Below are 27,786 nucleotides of genomic sequence, written 5' to 3' on the forward strand. Positions count from 1 at the left end.
TGTCGTCAACTTTGTGGGGTCACACAATTTTTAGCGGTGCGATGACTTCCTCTCGATAGAAACCTTGTGATCGTAACCCTTTAACTCCCATGAGTGACCAAGACAGAATTTCTCCTTACAATATCAACCAGATGAGTAATGAGAATAAAGAAAAATATCAATTTGGGGATAATAGGTTGATCCAATACTAAATTCTCTGAACTAACATTATAAGAATTGTATCGTTGACAGTAAGGAGAATTACAAATTTGATCTGGGTGTTAAAGGGTTAATCAATAATGGAAGTCGCTTCGTCAGCACCAGTATCGAAATTAGCCGTAGAGTGCAAAATGTTATTGGAGTGTTCTATGACGCTATGTTGAGTTATGGCTGTAAATGCTCTGAAATGCTGTTTGAAGTTGAACGTAAGGGAAAGAAATTCAATCGTTATGAAACAAGACATTAATTAGATCCGAAAAAAAAAAGCCATTACTTGGAACGTTTCCAACCTACTCAGTTCTGACTGGAGTCTTGAACCTTTGAAATCTCGATTTTCTAATTTTTACATTTTTAAGTATAGGCACTTCAAGCCAACGGACTTCTGCAGTCTATCTCAATTATCGATCGCCTTCTAAATTTGGGGGAAAGGCATATTACTGTAAGTAATAATAACTTTATTTACATAGCGCTCGTATCCTCATTTACGATAACTTTTCACAGTGTGATGTCTTTCTTTACACCCCTTGTCATTTGGGTTGTTTTCCTTTTCATGCGATTCATTGGAAAACGAATATCATAGAATCTCGAATTAAATCTAAGATTTTAAAAGTTTACATTGGATAAATCAGGCTGAAGAAAGCTCTAGTTGGCCAATTTGCATCAATAGTCTGTATGCCTATGAAGTCATTCTGTAAGGCCGGGCTCTTCACAAAGGCCAATCAAGGTGACTGTAGGGGCCTGCCACTTTAACCTGTAAACACAATAATCAGAACCCTGTGATTAAGCAGCAAGGGAGAACATCAGAGTGCATGAATTGAGTCTGATTATTGAGATGGGAGCCAGCGATGAAGCATGAAATATAAAAAACAAAATTTTATGATAATTCGAGTGTACCTTGCACGGGTTGAAGGCTGACATAGTGCACCTCATGAATATGTCCCAGCACAAGAGGTTTGTTTTCGTCAACTGCACAATGTGGCGCAATGATTACATCATTGCTATGGAATAGACTGCTGACCACACGAATGCTCGTTTCAAAGCGGTTCGCTGCGGCACACAGAAATACGTGATCACCCCAAGTACCATCTTGTTCCATGTGTTCAAGGTACTCTGTCCATGTTTGATGTCCATGGACAAAGTGAAACAGAACTGTTCCATCCGGCTGTAAAAAGAATCGGTTAAAAAAGGAAACTTCAAAGGATTGTTGATAGAAACTTGAACGCGTGGAGTACGAGTCAGGGAGTAATTTTATCAGAATGGTTCGAGACGACCTTTAATTAGCAATTTACTGCATAGTAACAAATTGTGTGCTTGAAACGTCTTTTAAAACGTCCGTGTATATTCCAAAACGCTTTGCAAACAGCAAGAAAACAACAAGAAAGATCCATCATTAAGAGAATGACTAGAATTCTGTCATCTGATGGAGGTTTAAATGGAACTTTTTTGAAACTTGGTTATATTCTAATGACTAGAACTGTGGTGGCCTGCTTCTTCGAAAAACAAATTAAGTAACATATGAGTTTAACTGTAACCAAGGTCATTGAGTGTCTTCTTAAATCATGAATTTAAATCTTTCAAGTTCCCCTTTCCACCAGGGATACAAGCTGGTAAAGGGCTCCTGAAGAAAAGACCATCATTCCATACAGGAAGAGTAACAGTACTCCTGACCACTTCACCCTGTGAACACTGGAATAGGTTCTGGTGGTGTTGGCCAAGAGGCCTGTATTATCACTAAACCTTTATCATACTCTTTAAATAACATCACTTGACATACTCTGTTAGACATACTAACATCAACTTACAAGTTTTGGGTTGCTCCTGAGGTACTGAACCAAGTTTTGTCTTAATTCGCCATGGGGGATTTTGATTCCCTTAACAATTTCCAGTTGTTCGGACAAGGCATAGAACATGCAATTTCCTAATCCTTCATTGTCAGATATTCTGAAGCCCCTGTCTGATGCAATATTCCTCAGCCCCAATGATAGATCTGTTCTGCTCTTGACTCTGCTTGCATCGAGTTGCATCTGCCGAAGTTCCTGGATGATTCGGTCAAGAGAACCTAGAAAAGACAAAGTTCCTATTAATCTAACAGCATGAAAGCAGCGAAAACGACACAATCCTCAATCTAGTAGAAACTTTGAGGTAATAAGAAAAAGAACGGCTTCAACCACCAGATTTCTACTGTTTTGTCCAGAAACTCAGCTTTGAAAAGGAAGCTCTTACTGTTATTTAAGTCACTTTTTAAGTTCGATATCTGCCCGTGAATGAATACACTAATAATCAAGAGAGAAGAAGCAGACAAGAAAAATTTAGGACAAGGTCTAAGCTCTGACATATCTGTGTAACTGGAAAAAGGAATCCTGGAAAAAAAATTACAGGCTTCAAAAATATATTGATGTATTTCCTCTACCGTATGAATATGTGATTACTACAATATTGTGTCAAAAGACGACTGCATTGTGAATAGAACATAAACCGGTTTTGAGAGGAGCAGCATATTGAACTTTGGTCTCGTTTTGAGAAAAAGCAAAAGAGTGCCCCAAGTCTTCCTGATTTAGACAATTTATGGTAGTTTCCAATTGAAATGGGATGAAAACTTTAAATGAATAGAAGAAACAAAGAACACTAAGTCGTCCGTCCGGATCAGAAAGTAAAAGAAAATCAAGTTTTTTTATACAAGTCTTACGTTTGTGACTGAAGAGTGCAGGAGTATAATTAAAAACATGTCTCATTAGTAAGAAACGTTATCAAAAGTACCTCACGAAGTTTTCACGAAGCATAGCAGGCTTGAAGTCGAAAGTTAAGAAAATAAAATCGCAGGATCTCCTTGTAACCTTCTGTACTTCTTTAGGGATGTCAATTATCGTGTTATTAATATATTATTACTCACTTGGATTCAGTAATGAATCCACTGTTAGTTGTTCGGTTGACGTATCAACAAATTCGACCTGCCCAGCTCTGAAACTTGTGTCTTGTCTTTTAGAAGCTAAGGAGATAGAAAGAAACTTTTATCTTAACATCACAGTAAACAAGAAGATAAAACGAATGATTACTATTCATGTTTAACATCTTTTTTATACGAAGTGTTCATGCTTTCCGTCACAGTTAAAAGAGACCGAAAGCCGAGTATCCCCCTAAAACACCATAAAGGATATTGAAAACATTCTCACCATGAACTATGTCGAACATCTTGTCCACAAGACGGTCACACTGTTTCTCCCAGCTAAACTTCTCTTCATATGAACTCCTCAGCTGCTGAATATCTCGAAGTCGAACTGATCTTTCCTTCTGTCGGACACCAGCAATTGCCTTTGCCCACTCCTTGGGGTCCTCAGACTCCACCACGAATGATTTTTCTGATGGTAAAGTGCACAGTGCTTCACCAAATCCGGAGTTTTTACTGACAAGAATGGGAAGACCGGCAGACAAGGCCTCCAACGCTGTCAAACCAAAACCCTCTGTTCTAGAGGGCATGATGCAAAGATCAACTTCACAAAATAATTCTTTCAATCCCTCTTTACTTTGCATGAACTTCCTCACGGTCAACTGGTTTTTATCAATTCCACTCTCGAGTAAATTTTTTGCTACCTCATCCTGTTTACCGTCAGGTGCACCCACGAAAATCAGATGGTAAGACCTGTCTTTAAGTTCAACTATTGCTTTAGCAGAGATATCGTAGCCCTTCAAGCTGAAGTCCTCTGGGTCACCACGGCCAAACGTCAGTACCTTGAACTTGTTACGTTCCTTTAGGGTTTGTTTTACGTCAGAGAACTCACAGAAAGTTCCAGGAGTCAGTTGAAGGATTTCGTCCTCACTCTTGCATGAGCAGAGCTGAGTGGAGAAAGCGTCTGTTAGCTTTGGTCCAACTGCTAGCACAGTATCTGCCAACTTACACAACGCCACTTCGGTTAAATTCTTCTCTTGACCCTTGGCAATAGCAGTGGGATAGTTTTTGTGCATTGCAAGTTCTTCGGGTGCAGTGTGCACCACCTGAATCCACTTGCAATTGTGAGACTTTCTAATAACTTGGGCTTGCTTACCAAGCTTTGCACCATGACCCAGCACAAAGTCAATGTCAAGGTCTCTTGGTGGGAAACTCAACCATTCAAGAGGATCAGTGAAGCCTTCAAGTTTCTCGGCTTCCTGGATGGAAACATTGTGACTGGATGCCATTCTCCTCTCTTTATCAGTACAGGCAAACTGTGGGACAAGGAGAGTTACGTCCAGTTCAGAGCGTTTGGCCAACAGAATGGCAAGCTGTCTGTTGATGGTGGACAAGCCCCCCATTGACGAACTCCACTCACTGCCAAGGAGAGTCACCTTCAATGCTGTGGCAGACTTCTTTGGATTGAGTTCACTTGCATCATCATGTGATCTAGCAACTACATTTGAAGAGCACAACCCCTGAAGAAAAAAAGGTCATATAGGATTATGAGAAAAAAAATTTTTGGTGTGGTCATATAAAATTTTTATTGATCAATACTTTACCAAGGAAAAACAAAAGAGTATAAAATTCAAAAATAATTTCATCTTGTTAGAAATTCTCCGACTTATATTTAAAAATGAAGACAACCTATCAAGGCTCCCTTTTTCACCACTGATAACAGTCCAATTGATATTCACATCAAGTAAATTAGGGGAGCAAAGCAAAGATGAAACTGTGGCCAGAAATCTTTTCGAGAAAAATCACTACAATCAATTATACCTGGCTTCTTCTTTTCAAGAACCATTTCTTTAATCCACAAACTGGTGCTACCTTATTGCAAGGTTTTCGCTTACAGATGTCTGGTTGACCTTCATTTGCATCAATGAGGTGGAAGCAGTCCTTGTGTGTACAAGTGGTTTTCACTTGGTCTGAGCATGCACGACGTGTTTCTTCTGCCCCTTGATGACAGTAAGGACATGCAACACACAGCCTATACTTCATTCCTCTCAGGTATGGCATTTCTTGTGACAAATTCTTTAGGGTGTCTTCAAGAAATTCACGAACAAGAATTGCTAGTTCGATGGAGTTCTGTCCTTCGGCCTGATCACTTTGTGCTTCTCTTTGTCTCAAGATTACCTTCACAAATCCTGTTTTGCATATGAGGACAAAATCATGAACATCTTTCCCAATAATGAACCATGCTCCATTTTGGTACAGGGTGGGTTGATGCGTGGCCCATGTCTCTGAACACCAACGAATGCATCGGGAGACAAGCTGCAAGAAAAGACCATGGGGGACAAAGCCATGGACAAAGAGGAGATACAATGGACATGGATCAGTTGATGATAATTCCATGTTACAGAGTTCTACAGGCGATGACTTCAACTGAGCTGGTACAAAGTACTTCTTGTCAGTTGGGGAAGCTGAGAACTTAGCGATCAAACCAAATCGCTCCATCATGTCAAGGATGTCTGCCTTAACGATTCCCCCCGTAATAAAGCTGGAGAACACATGATCAACATGTTCCAGGCTAAGGATGCCACTTGCTTCAAGTTCCTGCCAGTACTTAGCAAATAAGGGAGTCTACAAAATATGTAAATGACAGCAATTCCAGATTAGAGAAGTCCACTACATGTTCCTTTTGAATTTTTTCCACGAATATGTACAGGAACTAGAAAAAATTTATTTCAATCAATGTACCGAAATGATCAGAAATTACACTCATAATGTGCAATTTTGTATCTTGGGCTTGTCAGAGATGATTATCAGTTGTTATTCACCACCGCAGAAGCCAATATGCACATGCAAAAAGAACTATTCGCTTGTGTGAATACAGTAATTGTGAGCGGTAGCAAGTCAATGCAAGTCTGTTGTAAAGTAAAAAGGCTCAATCAATTTATAGCCTAAAAAGCTGCAAAAGGTACATGAAATAACTTAAAGCCAGCAGTTGTAAAGATCAGAGTCACAGCTGTTGCATTAGTTGTTAAAAAAGAAAGTGTCACTCTCATTTTCTGTTGGTCTAAATTAATGAACATTTTCCATGTCAGGCCTTTCTAAAATGAACTTTTTTTCCTACTTGTTTATTGAAAGGTGGAATGGTTATCAGCTGTTTGAACAGATCAATCAACCACTGAGCCTTCAGTACAACTGTACTGCGGTGCTTGATTATCATCCCAAGACCATGGTAAAAACTGATCATAGACTCAAACTCTTTTGCATCTTTCATGAAACAATGTTTCCTTGCATAGTGCTCAAGTTGTTGCAGGTTTCTGTGATAAATCTGTTCAGCCACCAAAGCTTCAATCACCTTTTCAAACAAAAACCATCTAGAAGGAAACAGAATACTTGAAATATATATTAAGGGTTTAAAATTGGATATTGACTTCAGTCAGACATCTACTTATTTGCAGTCTTCCAGTGATAATTAATCTATTTCCTTGGTCTAGCTTTCCCCAGACTTTTGGACAATTCAAATATGGTTATATTTTTCCCATAAACAATCTCAATTCAAAGCTGTGCCTTTTCAAATATCCATCTCACATTCACACCTCTTCAAAAGAGAGTATTGTCTCAATGTCATGAATGAGAGTTTTGTCTGTTTGCACTTAAATGACTGCTGTGTATTTGTACAGTCTGATGTTTTAAGAATTTGGATGGACTTCAAACTAGTGGAGGTAAGATGATTTTGTTTTGATATAAATTTACATGCATATACAGTTATACTTAAAACACTGACTGCTCTTCAAAGTACTATTCATGACTGTTTGAATCAAAAATTGATTCCGTACTCCATGAAGTGAGGTTTGCCAGATAAAATGTTATTTTCATTTACCTGACTGGTATTTTCTCCCCCATATAAGGCTCCTGCCTCAACACCTCCAGAATTTTGTTCTGCAATTCTTTTATTCCATCTGCTTTTCCTTCTTCCTTGGCTGGATATGTTTAGAAAATGAATTCAAAGCATAATGTAACACAGAAACATGTGCTTACAATGAGAATAGTTTGTATTATACATATTTTACCACTGACAACAAAGCTAAGATGATAAACTCTTCAACTCTTCAAATCATTTTCCGTTCCCTATTTCAAACTTTGAAATTAATGGATCTGTCAGCAAACATTTATAGGCCCAAGTATGGAAACACTGGTACATAAAGAAACTGAAAGCTAAGAAGAGTGCAGCTGATAAAAAAAAAATAATAAAATTTTTTGCTTGCACTATTAGCCTGAACTTATTCAACCAGGGCAGTATCCTTCCCTCATCACTCCCACAAAAACATTCTATATGTTTAGCAAGCTTTTAAAATTATAATGACACACAGCAGAACTGCTTGATGACATGTAAATGTGAGTCAGATAATAATTATTGTATGCTAAATGCTTCCCAGCCATCTATCAAATGGGCCTTTGATTAAAGAAGAAAAAATGGCCACAAATTAAGTGTTCTTGAAATTGACACAAAGACAAGCTAGTAAGCAATTATAAAACCATCAATTACTGCAAGTAACACATTGTGAAGGATACAATAATATATAGAATATTTTACCTGTTTTATTTTTCCCTCTCTGCTTTTGAAACTTCTGGATAAATTCCTTAATCAAGTTTGGTCTCTCAGTGTTGTCAATGCAGAATAAGGGTCTGACCACATGCTTCTCATATTCCATACCAGAAATTCTCTCCTGTATTTGTTTCTTTATTACTGCTATGTCTCCAACTGGTTTGTCAGCATGTGTTCCAACAATAAACACTGGGGGACGGAGGTATGGTAGCGTATGCTGTGCATTATCATCTGGGTAATCAGTTGCCAGGGCAACACCGTGTACTGTTGCCAGCCATGACAGCAAATTCTCCATGTTTGTGTCATTGTTAGGGTTTTCCAATTTCACAACATTACTCCCTTGTCTCATGCAGGGCTCAGCTGTGGCATCCAACGGCTTGCTGAGATTGTGCACCAATATATATAGTGCTCGTTGTGATAAGAAGATAGGATGGCTGGCATAGTACAGGTGCTGCCCTGCAAAGTCCCATATATCCATTGAAACATGGGATTCTTCTTTGAATAAGCCACTTTTGATGTGTTTGCCTTTGATATAATTCAACCACTGATGAACATGCTTCTCAGTATCAGGGGGTAGGGCAACATCAATAGTTACCCTGGGCTCATCTAAGATGCAGTCCTTTGAGTGTTCAACACCACTGTTATGGAAACCACCTACTGGCCAGTAATCTCCTGTATCCTCAACCTGAGTAAAGTATCAAATAGGTTGAAATTAATTACCCTAAGTACCACAATAATTCAGTTTAGCCAGAAACCTCACTACACATTTGAAATAATTATGTCAGAGTTTTGATGTAAATTAGACCAAATGACAGTACATTAAGTGGGAGGGAAATTATTGTTAGACCACAAGCAGTTCCCTGGTTCTTGGCTAAGACCTTTAGAAAGTAAAAAAATCAATTAAAAAAAGATTTAACAATTTAAATTTTCTCCTCACTTTGAGGTTCCCATAATTTTCAGTTGACATTAAGCATTAAAAACTGTGCTGTCATTAAAAATTGCCTTCAGCAAGTTTGTGAAGAACCTTTTTGGAATTCTTACATCACCTTTTCTCTGCCATAACTGTAACCATAAATAGATCTCTCTTCAAAATCTGCAGATGAAATGTAGGGGAAATCTTTTTCAAAATCTTCATTTGAACTTTCATCTGTATCTTCTCCATTCAAATAACCTGTTGGAAAACTTTCCGCTACCATAATCTTTGCCACATCTTCAGAACATTCCAACAGTCCTGGCTTATTCTCACCAATGGACTGCCAGTTGCTTGCAGCTTGGTCAACATCAATTTTGCACTTTGAAGGATCCACTTCAATCCCCTCAGTGCTCTGTTCTTTGGAGTCAAATGGAAGGCCTAGGAGACTCTTCTTTAAACTGGTTTTACCAGCTCGATCCTGACCAATGAGTAATATTCTACTGCGGTAAACTGTGACATATCCATCTTTCAAAGCCCATTCATAAGCCAGCTGTGCCAATCTATCTGGTATTTGGTCTAATTAGAAAAAGTTTTTGCAACACAAAGAAAATAGTAATTTGTACATTGTACTTTCATAAGCCAGCTGTGCTTCAAGTCCATCTGTTATTTGGCCTTTATAATTAGAAAAAGGTTTTGCAACACAAAGAAAATAGTAATTTGTACATTGATAAATTTGTACAAAATAAGTAAAAAAAACAACTAGTATAAATGCCTAACATGAACAATGTTGGAGTCAAAAGCCAGTATATAAAAACTGAACCATCAAAATTGTTTTTTTTTTCTGATGTTAATATATTAGTGAGTTTGGAAAACACATTTATTCCACTCTTACATAAAAGTTACACAGTCAATCAAAATAGTTCTTCAGGCATAAAATGTAGTGATGAATTTGGTGAACATGCACACCAAAACTAAACTGAACCACTTGTGACTGATCACACAAGAGAGAGGCAATGACTTAAATCAATTCTGCTAAGTAGCGAGGAGTCAATAAACAATTCATTGTTTGTAAAAGAGAAAGAAAAAGCGCATATATCCAAAAGGTAACAACTGTAAGTTAAAGAATAAAATGCACAAAAATCACTAGTGTAAATTATATGGAAACAACAATCAGAAGTTCATCAACGCTAAAAACAAATTCAAGTTCTTTTCCTGTAACTTAATTCACAAATCGTATTAGTTTACAAATTTTGTTTGATAAAAAATAAAACAACAATGAAATTACTTGGGATACATTTTATCCTTTCTTTATTCCAGTCAAATAGAAAGCAAAACTCAAAACAATAATTCCTAACTGCATAGAATGATTTGTAATAACATTTACTCTCTTGATTCCACATCAAATCATATTTCCTTATTGATGAACTTAAATTTCATGAATGAATAAATGTCAGCCAAATTGTTAAAATAAAGCTTTTCAATATAGAACAAAAACTTCCATTACAAATGTCATGTATTTCTCAAGTGATGCCAACTTTGTTAAACCACACAAAAACTGTGACAGTATTTACAGTTTAACTATCGCCAGCTACCTGTAATAATCAGTAACAAGCAGAATAACCACTTGCAAATCAATTATTAGAACCAATTTAGTAAATGCAAATGTCACAACAATGATGTGAACAGAAATTTCTTTACTCACCTTGGAGATCTGAATATACTCGGGCAATTATTCCTCTATCTTCTAGCTCCGCAACACTTCTCATTCCTTCAACTGTAAAAGGATTCCCATGCACCCTCCACAATTCGAGTTTCTTCAGCTGTTTTATGGCTGGATTTAACACAGTCAACTGGTTGTAACTCAGATCCAGTTTCCACAGTGCCACCATCTCACCAATAGCATCAGAGATGGTGGTTAGTTTGTTATGTGAGATGTTCAGCACTTCGAGTTTCTTCAGCTGTGTTATAGCTGGACTTAACACAGTCAACTGGTTGAAACTCAGATCCAGTCTCTTCAGTGCCACCATCTCACCAATAGCATCAGAGATGGTGGTTAGTTTGTTGTGTGAGATGTGCAGCCATTCGAGTTTCTTCAGCTGTGTTATAGCTGGACTTAACACAGTCAACTGGTTGAAACTCAGATCCAGTCTCTTCAGTGCCACCATCTCACCAATAGCATCAGAGATGGTGGTTAGTTTGTTATCTGAGATGTTCAGCACTTCGAGTTTCTTCAGCTGTGTCAAACTTGCTGGAAATATGGACAGCTGGTTTCCGCTTACATCAAGTACCGTAATAATATTTAGTTTTCCAACATTTTCAGGTATTGTTTTAAATATATTCCGTGACAGGTCAAGTTCCTCCAACTCAGTTAATTCCAGCACCCATTCAGGCAGTTCCAGCAAATCACACTCTGACAGATTTAATGTTTTTCTTCCGAAATAATCTGTTCCAGTGTTACTTCTCAGCTTTTCTTTAGAAATATGGGAATCCATGTCTTAGTAATGTAACTGTCAGAACAAAAAAACAAGCTGTCATTAAAGGTGAGTAACTTGAACTAACTTTCTTGTGGCATTTATAATAACAATCGAACCAAAAATTGGCAAAAATGAGGTTTATAATTTAACATCTACTGAACCAAGGTATGATTTATTCCTCGTAGTACATTATCTTTGGAAGGCACCCAGGTTGAGAACCTTGTCAAGATCTTTCATGATCATGAAAGATCTTGGATGATCTTGTCAAGATCTTTATCTTGGAAGGATCTTGCCAAGATCTTGGCAAGTTGAGACCACTGAAAGATCTTGCTAAGATCTTACCATGTAAGATAGTGAAAAATCTTGCCAAGATCATTCCCTTGTGAACTGAATTCCCAGTTTTCTGGGAATTCCTAGGAATTCCTTGGAATTCTCAAAAATTCCCAACTATGCAAATTAACTCTGATTTAAAAAGCTTGGAATTACTGGGAATTTCTGGGAAAGGAAGACTCCAGTTTTGTGAGGACTTGGAATCCCTAGGAATTCCTAGGAATTCTCAGCTTTACAAACTACCTATAATTTAAGAAGTGTGGAACTCTTGGGAATTTCTGGGAATTGAATTTGAGGCAATTTTAATACCCTGAGGTCCACATAAATTCTAAGAAATTCTCAATACCTTGAATGTGAAGGTTTTAAGAAAAAGAGTAATTTCAGAGGCTTAAAACTTTGGCTCAATAAAAGATATGCTATACAAAACTTACCAAGAGATATGCATACATGTAAATGTTTATAACTTAAAGATCATGAAATTTATTACTCAAACTAAGTTTTAGTAAATCTTTACATTAATATGGATTTTCTCATGAACCAGCTGTCAGTTATGTTAAATGGAAATTGCCAACTTCCACAATAATTAACAATAATTACATTGTTATCTTACTTCCCTAACCTACATTACTGGTTGCCTTTGTTAGAAAACCATGGAACAGTCAAGCTCAGTTGCCTCAAACGCTGTCAGAGACTTTTTGTTGACAATACTTTTAGTAGAAATTTCATGCCTTAGACAAACAAATTCAACACCTAATTAATCTTTCTTTTTTCATGATTGTTGTTGCTGTTTTTTTTTCAATTTTTTTCTCTATTTTCATGACTAATTGCTGTAATTTGTTTTGCTGTTTTTATTCTTACAAAACATTTTTGTAAGAGTTCCAATACTTGTGGATCATCCACACACTTTGCAAACATTTGGCATGCAGACAAGACAGAGGTAGTCAATGTTCCCTTTGAGGAAAAACACCTTCTATTTGACGTCTTCAATTTACTTTATTTGAAACTCTGATCTGAAAATATTTGTCAACAAGACTTGTTAGTAGTGAGAAGTACCAATCAAGTTTCCTTTCATAACTTAATTTCTTAAATGTCCCAATCACTGGATCTCCCAAAAAAATATTACATCTTTTTATTTTTGGTGCAAATTACAAGTCCTTCTTTATATAAAAATGAAAAGTGCTAGTCACACTTCAATAATAACAGCTCTTAAGTTTACTTGTTGTTCTTCTCTGTCTGTCAGCTATCAACAAAATTGTTTTATACTTCGGGCAGTGCATAACTATTTGTGGACCAGAGTTCCAACGTACCTCTGTAATCGCATATAGCTACTCCTGTCTCTTGTACAAATGTTTCTCCTTTGTAAGACGCACTCTACTCTGTTGTCAATACTGCTTTAAGTTCAGTGGAAACGACTGACTGAGGAATCGAGATGGCGGTGTTGGAACGTGTTGCTGAACGCTTGCTGTTGCTCAAGCTGTGTAGATTTAGGTACTGGTACACTCAGGGATCATCTATGTGTCTCTTATACTTCCGAATGTGGTATCCTTCTTTTATAAATATGAGGGTAAAAGACGATTTGTTGCATTCAAAACTGTGATTGGCTTGTGTTATTTCTCACCTTTGCCATTAACACAACTCAAGTGAGTTTCGAGTCTTTGTTTCCTCGACCACTTTCGGCCACAAATCGTGCATTTGTAATACGATCGATTCTTGTCGATTATTTCTACATAGAGTGAGCTTACATCTTTATTTATATCACCAAGCTATCCATCTTCTAGAAACAGAGAACTGGTCGGAGAAGTCAGAATAAAGTTGGGCGCTTCTCTTAACACTGCAATCGGCAAGCACGGATTCACTTTGCAGCCAATGACAAGTCCTAAAAGATCCACGTGATCATGCCCGTGATCGGAAACAAAGAAGACTCCATTTGGCGCTCATCTTTGAATGTACTTTTTATCGGTTGATCGCTTTTCTCAACTGTTTTGCTTAATATAACATTTCTAAAGATAGCTATTATTGTGGTTCAATGGGAAAACGAGAATAGCGTGAGTGTTGTAAAAGAGAAGAAAGTTGTTGGCGCCGTGGAGTTAAAAGAAGGGACAACAGTTGACATATGGACTGGTACAAACAAGGGTCGAGTGGCCATCTGTAAAGCTACGATTTTGAAAGTTTGTGGTGAGTAAAAATTGCGATATTCGTTACGTGATCAAAATCTTATAAAAGAATAGATGTAGCGGGTTGAATTAAGCTTACATAACGCTCAGCGCAACTGAAACTAGAAAAAATTCTGAGAATCGAATCGGTCACTTGCATGCCGCAGTTTCTTAAGCTTATGCTTTACAATGAAATAAACCTATCAGTAAGGTTTCAAGATTCCTCTAGTCACGTTTGGGAACATTCAAGATTCATAACAAACCTTAGTACATAAAGAAGCCTTCCTTGGTAAAAACAAAATAATGTATTCAGCCCTTTTTTAGTAAAATCCATGAGAGAGATGTACTAACTCCAATATAAAAGTCACTCAATATAACAGAGATTTCTCAATTTGAGAATCCAATGAATGCCCTTTTTCTCATAGCCATCTTAAAAGCCTGGTCTGAGCTTTAAACATACATATTTTAATATATTTTTTTTCAAATTCAGATGTCAAGGAATCCAGATACAAAATGGTCAAGGTTCTTGTTGACAACCTCATTCAAGGCCAACTCATTGTGAGCCCAGGAAAAAAAATACAAACAGTACAAACAGCAGCTAAGTTTGCAGTTTAGGATAACTTCATTCTAATTTATTGTTACAGTTACAACAAGATTTTAATCAAAAAAATCAATTTTATTTGTCTGTGATTAGCCCCTTCACTCCCAAGAATATAACTATATAAATATAACTTAAGATAAATTGTATTTTATGGAAGAGAATCAACAGATTTTATTCACAATTTGTGTCAAACCAAATTTAATGATTGATTAGAACTATTTTATATGAATAGCTGTAATTGAGGATTAATCCGTATGAAGTTTTCAAGAAAAGAAAAATAAATCAAATTCCATCCTAATATTACCACACATTGATGTTAGTAATTAATCAAAAATATTTTACATGTAAGCCTTAATTAAGCTTCTAAATAAATTTCATTGAATACTTGAATTTTAGCTGGGTTTTTTTAATTTAAAGTATTTATTTTATATCATTAGCCTCAAATTTTTGCTTAAAATTCCCAGTAATTCTTAAACATTCCTAAAAATTCCCAGAAATTCCTAGGAATTTTTTAGATTTACAGCTTTTCAGGGAAAGTCATCGGTTCTCTGAGTTGGAATTCCTAGGAATTCCTAGGAATTCCAAGTCCTGTTGGCTATAAACTTGGAATTTCTGGGAATTTCTGGGAATTTTTGGGAATTTTTAGGAATTTCTAGGTTTTTAGAACCAGAGTTGTTATGGTTGGGAATTCCCAGTCCGAATTTACCGTGAAAATTCACACCTTTATTCCTAGGAATTCCTAGGAATTCCAAAAGCCATTTCGCAAGGGTTGTAAGATCTTGTCAAGATCTTACCATGATCCTGCATGATTTTACAAAAATTTTGATTAGATCATAACCAAGATCTTGACAAGATCATTAAAAGATCTTGTCAAGATCTTAGCAAGATCTTAAAAATATCTTTCCAAGATCATTGAAAGATCTTGTCAAGATCTTAGCAAGATCCTGCAGCTTCTTGCAGGATCTTGTCCAAGATCTTACATGATCTTACCAAAGGTCTTGCCAAGATTTTATCAAAGATCTTGCCATGATTTCACCAAGATCTTGTCCAGATCTTACCAAGGTTTTCAACCTGGGCATCCACCCTTCAGTGTTCTTTTAAACATTTTGAGTAAAGGACCGGATGCTTATGCGTGAAGGGTCTTGATCGAGTTATTTATTTTCATCAGAAACATTTCAACTTAAATCTAATTGTATAATTTTTGTGTTCATAAACAATTGCTTGAGTTATGTATGTTAACGAAAAGGCAATTATGAACAAGAAAGATATTTGAATTTAAATACACTGAGTTTTCCAAGCTGTTTTTCCAAAAACATGCGAATTACTACTTCCATTTCAAAATTAATATCCAACAGGAAAGAAATAATTAGTGCAAATCTTTGGTTGGTTTTGTTTTCATGTGATAACCTAAGACAGTTGTAAATAAACCAAAGCATGAATGATTTCTAAGCTGTAGATATTCAGAACAAGTTGCTAATTTTCAGATCTGTTGTTTGATTTTATCCTCTGTAAGCTATTTTTACTTGTAATTAACAGAGTGAATTCATCAGAATATGGTCCTAGTTATTTAATAAAGACTGATTGGATAAGTTCTCACTGACATATTCACTGTTTTGATACAAAAATAATCAGAATGAGAGCTCTTTGTTTTGTTTGGTTTTTTTTTTTGCAGAATTTGTCTAGCAGCATGATGGTTTTAAGATTACAATTTTCAATTGAAGACATGTTTTGCATGAAATATTATCCAAATCACCCATAGTTGCTGTACTCATTATGTTATGTATTGAATGTTGTTGATGAAATAAAAAAATAACAAAGAGTAGAGAAAACTGGTCTTAATTTCTTATTCATGTTTATAAATAAAAGCTTAACTAAGAAAAGAATGTGAAAAGAAAAAGTATATATCAATTAACTGAGAATAGTGATAAAGAACTCAATTGGTACTAAGCAGAAAAATGAGGAATTGAAAAAAGTGTCCATAATTAGAACTGGCCACTTACGAGAGTGTCCATTAGCAGAGAGTTGACTTTAAAATAAATTAAGATCCTTCATTAATTAACAAATGTATCAGGGATTGTCTCCAAAACTTTGAAAATTGTGCCTGGCTTCTTGATTATTTAATTTTCAACAAAATGAATTCAAGTTAAAAATTTTACAACTGCAATCATTAACCAACATCAAAACTCATGTATAACATATTTATTTAACCCTTCACCCTGCATGGGTGACCAATATAGGAATTCTCCTTACAAAATATCAACACAACATCGAGCAGACATTGTAAGTGATATGAACAAAGGAAAATATCAGTTAGAGGATTATTAGTTGATCCAATACCAAATTCTCCAAACTTACATCATAAGGATGGTATGGGAAACAGTAAGGAGAATTACTTAAGAGATCTTAGGAGTGAAAGGGTCAAGGGAATGAGAGTGTTTACCTAAGAACAAAATGATTCATGAATGAATGTATTTGTTGCTTTCTCAAACAAACAAGTAATGGTGAAAAAAACTCAGGGTTGACTTGAAAAAAAAAAACCCAACAATTTTGAAATCATGGATCTTTAATATTGGCTACCCCCTCTCAGTGCAATAAAAAAATCCTTACTACCTTTTCAGGCCTTAACAATTTTCAGTATATTGAGGAGGAAAAAGTTTTATCTGAAAATACAACTTTTCATCTGTTAATCAAAACTATAACAAAATTCTTCAACATGATTGGTTATCACCAGCCCAATTTGAGCACTTATAGTACAGTGTATGTGTCATGCTTGCAATTAGACAGTGTAATAGAACAGTTAAAGGGACAATTAACATGTCATGCCTGTGGAAGTGGAAAGAACGCATCATGTGCACACACTGTTGTCCTGCATTTTGCCGAGTTAATTGTTGTTGTTGTTTTTTATGAAAATGTATAAATGTATAATGGATGTCTAGTTTCTTTCTCCAATTTTGTTATATTGTGATTAATTGATAACAGTCGTCTGATTTGTTAATCAAGAATATTGTTACAAGCAGAATTGGACAACAGGAAGTCCGGTGAACAACCATGGCAGAAACATGGATGACCATGGTCTATCCATGGTCTTGACACCGGAGTAATAAGCGATTATTGAATGAGGTTGAGCATGATGTCAGAAACTGAATGAAATAATTGTTTAATTATAATTTTTGAGGCATTCAGCTATTTTGAGCATCTCTCTAGGTTTGCAAAAGGTTGAGAACACTAAACTCTAAGGTCTTGGAAACTAGGCAGACATTGATCTCAAGACGATAAATGCAGTATAAGCCTCAGATACATGTATTGCATTTTATCATGTCAACTTCACACACTATTCTACATTAATTGAATGCTCTTGACCAATCAGCTTTTTCATCGTAAATCTTGTTTATAATGATCAAAATTATTGAATGTGTGAAGGAAATTTTTGTTCTTTTTGCAAACAAGAGACAACTGGCCATTTAATACTGGAATTGACATTTTTTGGCTTTAAATGCACATTACAAGTATCATGTGGTTACCTATAGATATTAATGAGAAAAATTCTTAATTAATCAAAAAGAATTGAGTATAAAGGTCTCTAAGAATTTGAATTGTATCTTTTCATTGTCAGTGGTTCCCCTATACCCCTTTGTAACACTCAGTCACATAAAAATATTTGGCCTTTTCGCATATCACGAATAATATTAAAGTTTTTTCACGTTCATGCATTTGAGACATTTCACATGAAAGTAAGAGACCAAATTCCCTAGCTAAATTTTTAATTTTCCTAGTCTTGAACAGTCTTAAGTGACAAATGATGACAGAATGTCTCACGTTATTTGTTCAAGGACCACTAGGGGTCTGTTTTATGACTGTTGTTAGTCCATGTAAAGTTCATGTCCTGTCACAACCCTGGTCAAAACTTAACCACTACTGTTCGAGAATAATACATTTTTAAAACCGTCAAAAAGCTGGGAATTCATCACGCAAAACAAAATAGTTCACGAATCACGTTTAATTCAGTTCTTCATTCACAGGTCACGTTAAAAAAAAATTACTTCACGTGGACCTAAAAAGATCTTATTATCTTTAATCACGATTCAAGAAAAGGAAAACCAATTCAATTCACGATTCACGAGGAAAAAAAATCGCCCAGTCGTGTTTCACATAAAGAGTAGGCGGGACCCTCTTGTCAATCACTGAAGCAGACAGCGAGCAAGTTTAATTTATTTTATCAAATACCTGACATACCTGCATTTAGATCAAAGCAATCAAGCATCAATTTGGTTACTTTACAGATTCAAGAGATTTTGAGTTCGTTTCTAACTTCTGTCAGATGAAGTCAAGTACACTCTATGGAATTAAGCGAGTATTTTGTCATAAGTTCAAACACTTCCATTGCTTAACGCGAAAAACTGAAAACTGAACAACTACCAGACAGAAGGATTAATGATCAGAGCTGATTGTCTTCAAGACGATCAGAAACAGTTTGTCCCTTTATTTTTTCCATTCCTAAGAGAATCTTCGATCAAAACTTCCGTTAAGGTCGTCTTAACTGACAATCACGGTTTTCCTTTTCCCTGTTGTTGAGAGTGTGTAACTTTAACTCGTCTCATGCAGAAGGCTGACTGAAGGCGCCTTTGTTTTACTTTATCAAAATCGTTGTCTTCGTGCTCTGCATTTGACGAGCGTCGCTTAAGATGAAACTTCAATAGATCAGAATCCCACAAACTCAAAATACAAAGAGAAACCAGCGAATATTGAATAGTTAAAAAATATTTGAATATTCAAAAAGTTTGAGTGAACCGACAGAAATGACCGCGGAAGCACCTCAGGGGAAAATGAATTCAGTTCGATCGAGCGGAGAGAGAGTTCTTCACTGAATTATCTTTGTTCGCGTTGCAGAAGTCTAGCGGGGCTACTCTTTACAAGTGAGCGAAATTCTTATCTATATTAAACATAATTCTTACCTCTTAGCAAAATGAACAACTACTGTTGCGAACAAATAAAAACCAAAGACAGACTGTGGATAATCTAACCACTCGGACACTCCTTAATTTTGAGGAAGACTTCCTCCGCAAAATATTTCAGGCCTCTCAAATGTCACGCGATTAAGGGCTGGGTCGCATTACAGACAATTTGGCAGAAAATTGTTTAATCTATGGACTAAAATCTGTTCAGACAAAATTCCCTCACTAAATTTTCAATTTTTCTAGTCTTGACCAGTCTTAAGTGACTGCAAACGATGGCAGAATGTCTTACATTATTTGTTCAAGGACCATCAGTGGTCTGGTTTATGAGTTTCATTGATTCATATCAGGTTCATGTCCTGTCAAAACCCAGGTCAAAACTTAACCACAACCGTTCGTGAACAATTCATTTTCAAAACAACTAAAAAGCCGGGAATTCATCACGCAAAACAAAATGGTTCATGAGTCACGTTTAATTCAGTTATCCATTCACGAGTGACGTTTAAATAAAAGAAATTACTTCACGCGAACATGAAAAATCTTGTTATCTCTAATCACGATTCACGAATAAGGAAAAATTAAAATCACGATTCACGAGGAAAAAAATCGCCGAAGCATGCTTCACGAAAAAAGAGTGTAGGGGACCCTCTTGTCAATCACGGAAGGAGACAGAAAATTGTTTGCACAAGAGGCTAAAATCTGTCAACACATCAGTTTTCGAATGCGACCCCTCATTTGTGATTTTTCAAAAATTACAAAATCGGGAAAAAACATCAAAGACACCAGTGTGCTTGGATGGGGCTGACCTATTTTTCCAAATCTCGAAAGACCAAAGGAGCCCGCCGCCAAAGCTGACAACAGTCGAAAGGAATGACTCTCAATATTGACGGCAAAGTCACGAACGTGGGAGAGAGCGCGAAGTTCATCATTCACACTGACGTTTTCATCGCGTGCGGTTCGAAGCTACAGCATGGACTAGCGAGATTTTCCCTTTCCTTACAACGGCCATTTAATGCCGAGAGGTGAGCAGTATTCCTTCCTTCAGGACCCGGGCAAAACACCCCCAATTTGGCCTGCTGTGAGCGTCGAACAAAGGAAACCTTAGAGTCAGGCTGTTACCTTGTTCGGCCGCATAGCAAGTGTCGTGACTGAACACAATATCACGGCTCAAATCTCCTCTGTGTGATTGACACTTGCATTTCACTTGTTGAAATGCAACCGTATGAGCTCAATTTATTTTCATTTCCGGTCTGAAGCAATTTGATTTTCCAGCCGATTTTTTTGAGCTAAAAGAAAAATTGGTCTGTCATACGACCCGGTGTCACAGGGGATTTGGATCCCCCCTACCAAACTTTCCTCTTGAGCATCGTTCGTATCATATTTGGTGACTAATTCTATTTGCAAGCCTTTTGTCGATGTTCTTTTCAATCACAATATTCTTCAATAAAGGTAAAGAAAACAGCCATTTCATTCCAATTCTGCCGCATTTATTAGAGCGAGTCGTACAGTAGACGTAAGAATTAGATGCGAACAAACTACTGCATTCAAATTATTGAAATTGTTACAATAAATCTTTGCTTCTTCTGATGCGAATCAACATTGATACGAAACTTCATAACAATAGTGGAGACTATTGTGTCCAGTCACAAAAATAACCTAGTCTGATTTTCTGCTAAAATTACATTAAACAGTTTCTGAACAAGAACGAAGTAACTACTCCTGCTACAAGTCGTTCGTAAAGCCTAAGATAAGTAAAAATGTTTCTATTCTGAACTATTGGAACTCTCAGCTTATTTTCGGATGCAAATCAACATTAATGTCTACGTTTTAACAAAAGTAGAGACCATTACATCGCACTCAATCTTATTTTCTAATTTTAACGATTATTAACTATTGAAGGATCCGAAATAACACCTTAACAATTACAAAGACGTCTAGAATCTGGCGGTCTGCAGACGATGCAGAGCATGTTTTTCCCCCTTTTCACTTTCTTTCTTTTTTCCTTTTTGTTCCTTTTTCACAATTCTCCTCATAATCAGGATTTTCTGACCCAAGGGACATCCACACTACTAACATGGATAATAAGGGAGACACCAAGAATAAAGAAGCATAGCATATTATGAACACCTTCTTTGAGGGTGTTGAGGTTCGTAATTAGGTATTATTGTTCAATTTTTTAACTGAGACGGTAAATTGACGTTAGTTATCATCCATTTGTTTTATCATCCTCATTTTGATTGGCTACGAGCACACGGCTACCAATGGGAGATCAATAAAATACTACAGAGTGAGAATCCGGCAAATTTCTATCCCCCCTCCCCCTTAAACTTTCTGAAAATCTTCATAAATATCCTTGCCTGAACAAAACAACGAAAAGGTTTTATTTGACTTCATCCATCTGTGGCAATCTTTCTTTAATAATATCCTATGGTATAATGATCGCAGACGGTTTCGTTTGATTGGAAAATCAAAACATTGAGGTCGTGACTTTAAGAATGACGTTTGCGACTTTACGCGACAAGAATTAATTCTAATTCCTCGCCTTTCTAATATTTCCAAATCAACTCTGTTCTAAATCACAATATTTTTTCCAATAATTGGCAGCTGTAAAGTAACTTACGCTTAAGACCTGAGAGCTCTTTACTGGCATCATGTCACCGTATTATTCCCCGCTTTTTTTTTTTTACCGACAATTAGGAATTCTAAATTTACGAGCAGTCCAGTTCGTTCCAAAATGTTTTCGTGGGAGCAGGATGGTACTCACATTTTGTCAAGAGTATTATTTAAATGATAAGTATAAATGATGTAAATAGAATAAGAAAGATTGAAAATTTGTATGAATATCTCAAGATTTTGATTCAATCCCAAGTAAAGATGTTAGGGAAAGTTGTATTGTAGCAAACATCTCAGTAACTTGGTCGACTTGCGTCGTCGGCAGCTGGACAAAGTTATCGACAGTTTGCACTAAAGAGGGTATCACATTGCTTGGATAGAAACAAGGTGTATACAAGGTATGCAAAGTTCAAAATTCACCTATTTTGAATATTTAATTTCAAGACCCCACAACTAAATATTTCAGTTGACCGATAATATTTGTCCTTCTTCTTTGTTCAATGTTTAATATTCCTATTGTATATAATATACATATATGTACACCAGGTGGAAGAATTTTTGAGTTTCCCTCATTTATGGTCATGATTTGAGTACCATTACGGAAATGAAAGGAGGAGGTTATGTTGTCCGGTACGTTGTTCCACTGGTGTGCAGTTTCAGGGGGCGGGATAATCTCTAGTCGTTGTGCCAGTTGTTTGTGAACCTTTATGAGCTAAAATCTCGCGTTTGGTTTTGGGAGGAATACAACCAATAGAAATTCAATAGAGGAACCCTCGGTCGTTTCACGCCTTGCCAGCTCCCGACACTTCCTTGAAAAAAGAGTCGCTTAAATTATATTTTTATCGTAAACCACATTTATTAGGCTTTCTTCTGATATATAGTTTGCTAGGATTTTAGTGAAACTAGCGCGCCTTCGAATTTTTTTCGCGAAGGACACCCGGAAAGGTAGGAAGTAACCTTTAACCGAATTTTAATCGATCTAAACTACATCGTATTAGCTCGTCAGGGGAAGATAATGGCGACGTGTGGAATTAAAAATCAACGATTTACCCTGAGATGAAGACACTGTATTTCTTCCAAAGGACAAAGGTGCCTCAGGTCTCTGTTATCTTCGTTCTTCTCAAACGAAACATTTTTCGTTAAGATAGTAAAAACAAATTTGAATTGTATCTGGCTCTAATTTTGCTTCCCTTCTTGTTTCCCGGCGACTACAGACTGACACTGTTTTATTCAAGGCTTGAATGGCGGCATGTTGTCCCAGTATCAAAGTAAGCCTTAAGTCGTCCGCCATATGCATTGAGATTTGAGTCAGTTATCACAGGGTTCTGATTTGGGACGACGATTAGAAGCGCTAATGAACTTGTCCTATATATTCCTTGGTTACTAATTATACCTATAAATCACTTTTGACTGAGAACTGCGAAAACCCTAAGTTTATTGAGTCAAGTCTTCTTAATCATTCCACTAATCTAACAGGTAGTTAAGCGCGAATAGACATCTAAGTGTTTGAGGACTGTGCTAGCCGGTTAATGATTAATGAGCTTTATACAACTCCTTTGAAAGAATAAAAAAATATGTAAAGAGAAGTCTAAAGCATCTAAACTATAAAAATGCTTGCAGAACTTATCTGATTTTCTAAGATGCCATGTTTATTTTATTTTTATTTATGATCGTTAAAAAATCCCAATATTGTATCATCACGTCTTCCTAAAGGATGGAACAGTTAAATTTCATTTTGTTTTGTGTTTATCCTCTCTTACAGATTTGCGTGAGTCAATTATAGCGGAGCTCGCAGAGCGTAGTTCCATAATTATAATAAATGGTAGTAGTAATAGTAACCCATCAAGCCGAAAAAATTTGGACTTACGACCGTACGACCGCACGACCGTATAAGGTGCTACTTTTAACATGCGTGGTTAACTGTACCGCGGGCACGCCAACGCCGCGGCTTTGTCCAGTAGTCCGTCAGTGCACTGGGCTCCGAGTCGGACGACCCGGGTCCTATTCCTGGCCGGGGCAAGGCCTTGTGCCCTTGGGAAGTGCGGGGAAAAAAATGCGAGCTCCGCTTTTAGGCTTGGCTAAATCTATATATTAAACATTGATCTTGGATGAATGAATGTGTCAACAAAAGACAACCGTATTCCGCTGAAATATGTTTTAAGATTGTAAAAAATGACTTCATCTGCGAAAACAAACTTTCTGTTTGACACTAGGCCAGGGTAGAGGACATTCTCTTTTATGGCTGTAAAACGGCTATAAAACTTAACCGTTAGGCGTAGAAGTTAACAAATTTTAACCACTCATCGTAAAAAAAAGTTTAAAAAAATCCCGTTATGGTGCGCTTAAATCAACGTTTCCAGATATTTGCTGTCCTAAGGTGTGCAGAAATACTTTTGAAAGAAAAGACATATCACACTTCGAAAGTTATAATGAATGTTTCAAAAACGAAAAGAGCATGGATTGTGTTATATTTTTTCTTCCTCTTTTTTCTTTAATTCTGATGCATTTTCAACCATGATTGAAAACGTTCGCGCTATAGCTCTTTCCCCCACCCAAATCACCCAAATGTCAGTCTATGAAATTACTCCTACAGAAAAGGACGAGTCAATGCTAATGACAGTGCGATTCTGCATATTAATTGTACTGTTCATGTGCTACGTGTATGAAGTTTTCGCTCAACAATGCAAGGAGGATGAGCATGCCATTTCCGGTATGATGCTGCGAGGACACACCCTCAGGACAATGAGATCATCGATTGCATTTGAATGCCATCAGGCATGTTACAATGATTTCAGGTGTCACAGCTTCAACTACGTCATTTCAGAAGAGCTATGTGAATATTTCATCATAAAATATGATGAATATCATAGAACAGCTATTATGCACGATTATGTTATTTACCAGGAGCCCATTAAGTACTAGGCTCTTGTATTTATTGAAGAATAACGGTCCTAGCCTACTTTGCGTTAAAATTTTCGGGAACTTTTACCCCACCTTGTTGTTTTTATGTGGGCAACCTTTGATTTCAGAGGTTAGAAAACACTTTCGCATTCAGACTCATGAGAGTACGCCGTGAAAACGAGGTTTGGGGTGAGAGTGGATATTCTGACGTAAACGTGCACAGGGCCCATTGTCAATTAGTTTCTAATTTGTACAGTATATCCAATTATATGTTTCTAGATGCCGATGAATGCAAGGCTTCGTTACCTGTCTTTAACACGAATGCTATTTGCCAGAACACCCCTGATTCGTATATTTGTGCTTGTAAACCTGGAGTTATTGCAGATGGGAGAACTTGCATTGGTAAGAGGGTTTACAGATCGCTTTTTCTTGAAATTTGAAATTAATATAAATGTGAATCACAGGCCTGGACGACTTTAACCGAAAGGGCGTAAAATCTGATCATATTCCGTAGAGTACCAAGGAAAACAATGAAAACAATGGATTAAGGAGGCTGTGTTTTTATTTTGACGTGTCCTGAGAACGTCTCTTCTACACCAAGAAAGAGCAGCAATTATGAACAGCGGTTTTGTTGTGGTTGGGTGTCATTAGCAAGGTGTTACAAAGTAACAAGAAATACAACAAGCAATACAAAAGCCTATTTCTAAGGGAATGTATGTGTGGCGGCGACACTAGTTGAAATGCAAAACCAAAATAGTGCAGCTTGAATAAAGCTACGTGCACAACGTGATTAAGTACAATGGGCAAATATACAGGAAGCCTTGTTGATGTCGCCATTCCCAAGCCACCGGTAAACAAAACCCGTCTTTCAGAGAAAGCATTCACAACGATTTTCAAAAATGAACATTATGTCGGATCTAACAACATTTATTGTATCTCAGTTAATACGTGTGCTATGATTGATAAATTTAGCAGGCCCTAAATGACAGTACATACCCCTAAAGTGAACAAGTTTGTTTAAATTGAAACCTTCACCCTCAATGTGAGCCCAAAGTCAATAACTCGCTCATCGCGATTTCTCATGATAAATATCTTACTAATCTCGTTTTCTCGGTCAGTACTGTAAGTCACAGAACCTTGCTTTTTTTTCAGCTCGGACTTATGACCATCTTTGTGCCTGGGCCATAAAATCGAGTAGAAAAAAAAGGTTTGTAGCTTGGTTTGCGAACCACTATCCCAGGTGAGGGGTATCTACATTTGTATGAAAAACCGATGTTACACTAATGTAGCAACTAAAAGGATACCTCAAAAGAAAATGCCGGGGAATACGTAGAATACACGTGTCAAAGATCTGATTACCAGCGCAACGACCGTGTTGAAATAATATATACAAAAGTTCCGAATTTACATTTCTTCCAGCTGTACCATCTTGCGAGGCGTTAGGAGTAGAGGATCCAAACATCGTACCTGACGCCCAAATCACTGCGAGTTCCAATTATCTCAGCTATTATCCACGCAAAGGACGACTCAATGGAGACAGCGGTTGGTGTCAGCAGTCTTCTAAAATCACCGATAACTATATACAGGTTGATGTGGGAGCAGGGCGCACAGTATGCGGAGTCGCCACACAAGGAAAGGCAAACGGATCGTTTATAAAAAGCTAGAGGCTCTCGTTTTCTATTGATGGCACCAGTTGGACTGCATATAAAGAGCAAAACGTCGAAAAGGTACAACACGTGACGGTCACTTTTTAGCACACTGTCAATTTTATCTCTTCTTTAAACATTTTCTAGTCTTAGGTTTTTTTCTGTGCCTATGCGCAGGTTGAGAGAGGATTTACCGGTTAGTAATAGTTAAAATTGATGTAAGAATAATGAATAACGCTCGGGATAAAGAGTAATTTTAGTGATCTCCAAAATCTTGAGTTTTTCATATTTTTTTCAAATAAAAAATCTTGTCCTCTCCTCCATCGGAAACATGTAGAAAAGTGGTACGGTTCCGCTGCGTCCACAGCGACGGAAATATGAGTAGATGTCATGATTCTGTCTACGTAAACACATGTTAGCCGTTACGTTTCCGCAATGGAAACACATGTTTTAGCAACACTTCCGTGACCGGAATTTTGTTTTTTTTGTCCAGTGATATCAGCGAAGGGGTTAAATGAGATCTCAATACATATCTAGAAAATAAATTTTTTTTCATTGCAGATCTTTGAAGCGAATTCAGACTTGAATACCATTGTAAAACATACACTGAATAACCCAGTCCAAGCAAGATACACTCGATTTTATCCGGTCACCTTTTCTGGGTACCCTTGTATGAGGATCGAAGTGTTTGTGCAGTGATTGAGAAAATCAACAACAGGGCAATGTTTCTGCATGAACCCTCCTTAGTCTTGTATAATGGAATGGTACAAGTGTTGGTGAATGCTTTAAACAGCCAGAAATGGCCTAACTGTGGAAGTATTGAAAAGTTTTCAACCGTTTCTTGCGTATAGCAGGTAATTTAGTGTTAACAACTGGGTTGAAAACGTAAATTAGCCACCGTAAAGGGTAAAAAAGCTGACGTTTCGAGCGTTAGCCCTTCGTCAGAGCGATAATCGCTCTGACGAAGGGCTAACGCTACGTTTTCAACCCAGTTGTTAACACTAAATTACCTGCTATACTCTCCCACGGACGCAGCACCACAGTTTCTTTAGAAACTTACCCCTTTATTCATTTGTCGTTTCTTGCGTAGTTTACGGGCCGTTTCCCGAAGGTTCCGATAAATTAACTGGCCCCGAGCTGTTCTGTTTTTATTCAAGATGGGGGTTTTGAAAATTATACACTTAACATGTAAGCTACAGAAAAAAATGGACTGATTAGAGTATCAGAACCTGCTGTGCTAATCTTAAAATTCTGATTAAAAAATATTGCCACGGGTCCGTTAACGGAACTTTTGAGAAATAGGCCCCTGGACCCGAACCGAATGTGTGCATGAAAAGCACGTCGCGTGTATTACAGTGACAGTTGTTGTTTTAAGTTAATATTAAGTAAACATGAGAATTAATGTTCTTGTCATCTCAAATAAAAGGTTTTTTTATTTGCTTTAAAAGTTCCTCACTCAAGCCAGTAATTTCTGTAAAAAACTGTCTTCCCTTGTCGTAACGAAAAAAGGATCGAAAGACA

General features: G+C 36.9%; 2 protein-coding genes, 1 long non-coding RNA gene and 1 pseudogene across 5 annotated transcripts in view; 3 read left to right on the plus strand and 1 right to left on the minus strand.

Annotated features, from left to right (window-relative positions):
* On the minus strand, window positions 1-19,197 carry LOC149051896 (uncharacterized). 2 transcript variants are annotated; one of them, XM_089197357.1, is made up of 12 exons: window positions 19,106-19,197; window positions 10,298-11,102; window positions 8,729-9,171; window positions 7,671-8,367; window positions 6,957-7,056; window positions 6,201-6,450; window positions 4,904-5,707; window positions 3,369-4,602; window positions 3,089-3,184; window positions 2,001-2,257; window positions 1,093-1,360; window positions 1-949 (listed from the first exon to the last, which is right to left on the minus strand). In XM_089197357.1, the coding sequence occupies exons 2-12, from the start codon at window positions 11,085-11,087 to the stop codon at window positions 945-947; spliced, it is 4,944 nt and encodes a 1,647-aa protein (XP_089053483.1). In that variant the 5' UTR covers window positions 11,088-11,102; window positions 19,106-19,197; the 3' UTR covers window positions 1-944. The 2 variants fall into 2 exon arrangements, with proteins under 2 accessions (XP_089053483.1, XP_089053526.1); XM_089197400.1 differs by lacking the exon at window positions 3,089-3,184.
* LOC113679774 (uncharacterized) overlaps window positions 1-27,786 on the plus strand; it is an 88,785-nt gene that overhangs the window by 18,839 nt on the left and 42,160 nt on the right. The window lies entirely within an intron of this gene.
* LOC149051897 (uncharacterized) lies at window positions 11,286-14,435 on the plus strand. Its single transcript, XR_016186916.1, has 2 exons — window positions 11,286-13,574; window positions 14,043-14,435. It is a non-coding gene; the product is annotated as an uncharacterized LOC149051897 (long non-coding RNA).
* LOC149051898 (lactadherin-like) lies at window positions 19,185-27,695 on the plus strand (annotated as a pseudogene). The gene is made up of 3 exons (XR_016185936.1): window positions 19,185-20,127; window positions 26,039-26,346; window positions 26,827-27,695. The product of XR_016185936.1 is annotated as a lactadherin-like (transcript).

The sequence above is a fragment of the Pocillopora damicornis genome, chromosome 1, assembly GCF_964200805.1.
Source record: "Pocillopora damicornis chromosome 1, jaPocDami1.2, whole genome shotgun sequence".
Classification (NCBI taxonomy): Eukaryota; Metazoa; Cnidaria; class Anthozoa; order Scleractinia; family Pocilloporidae; genus Pocillopora; species Pocillopora damicornis.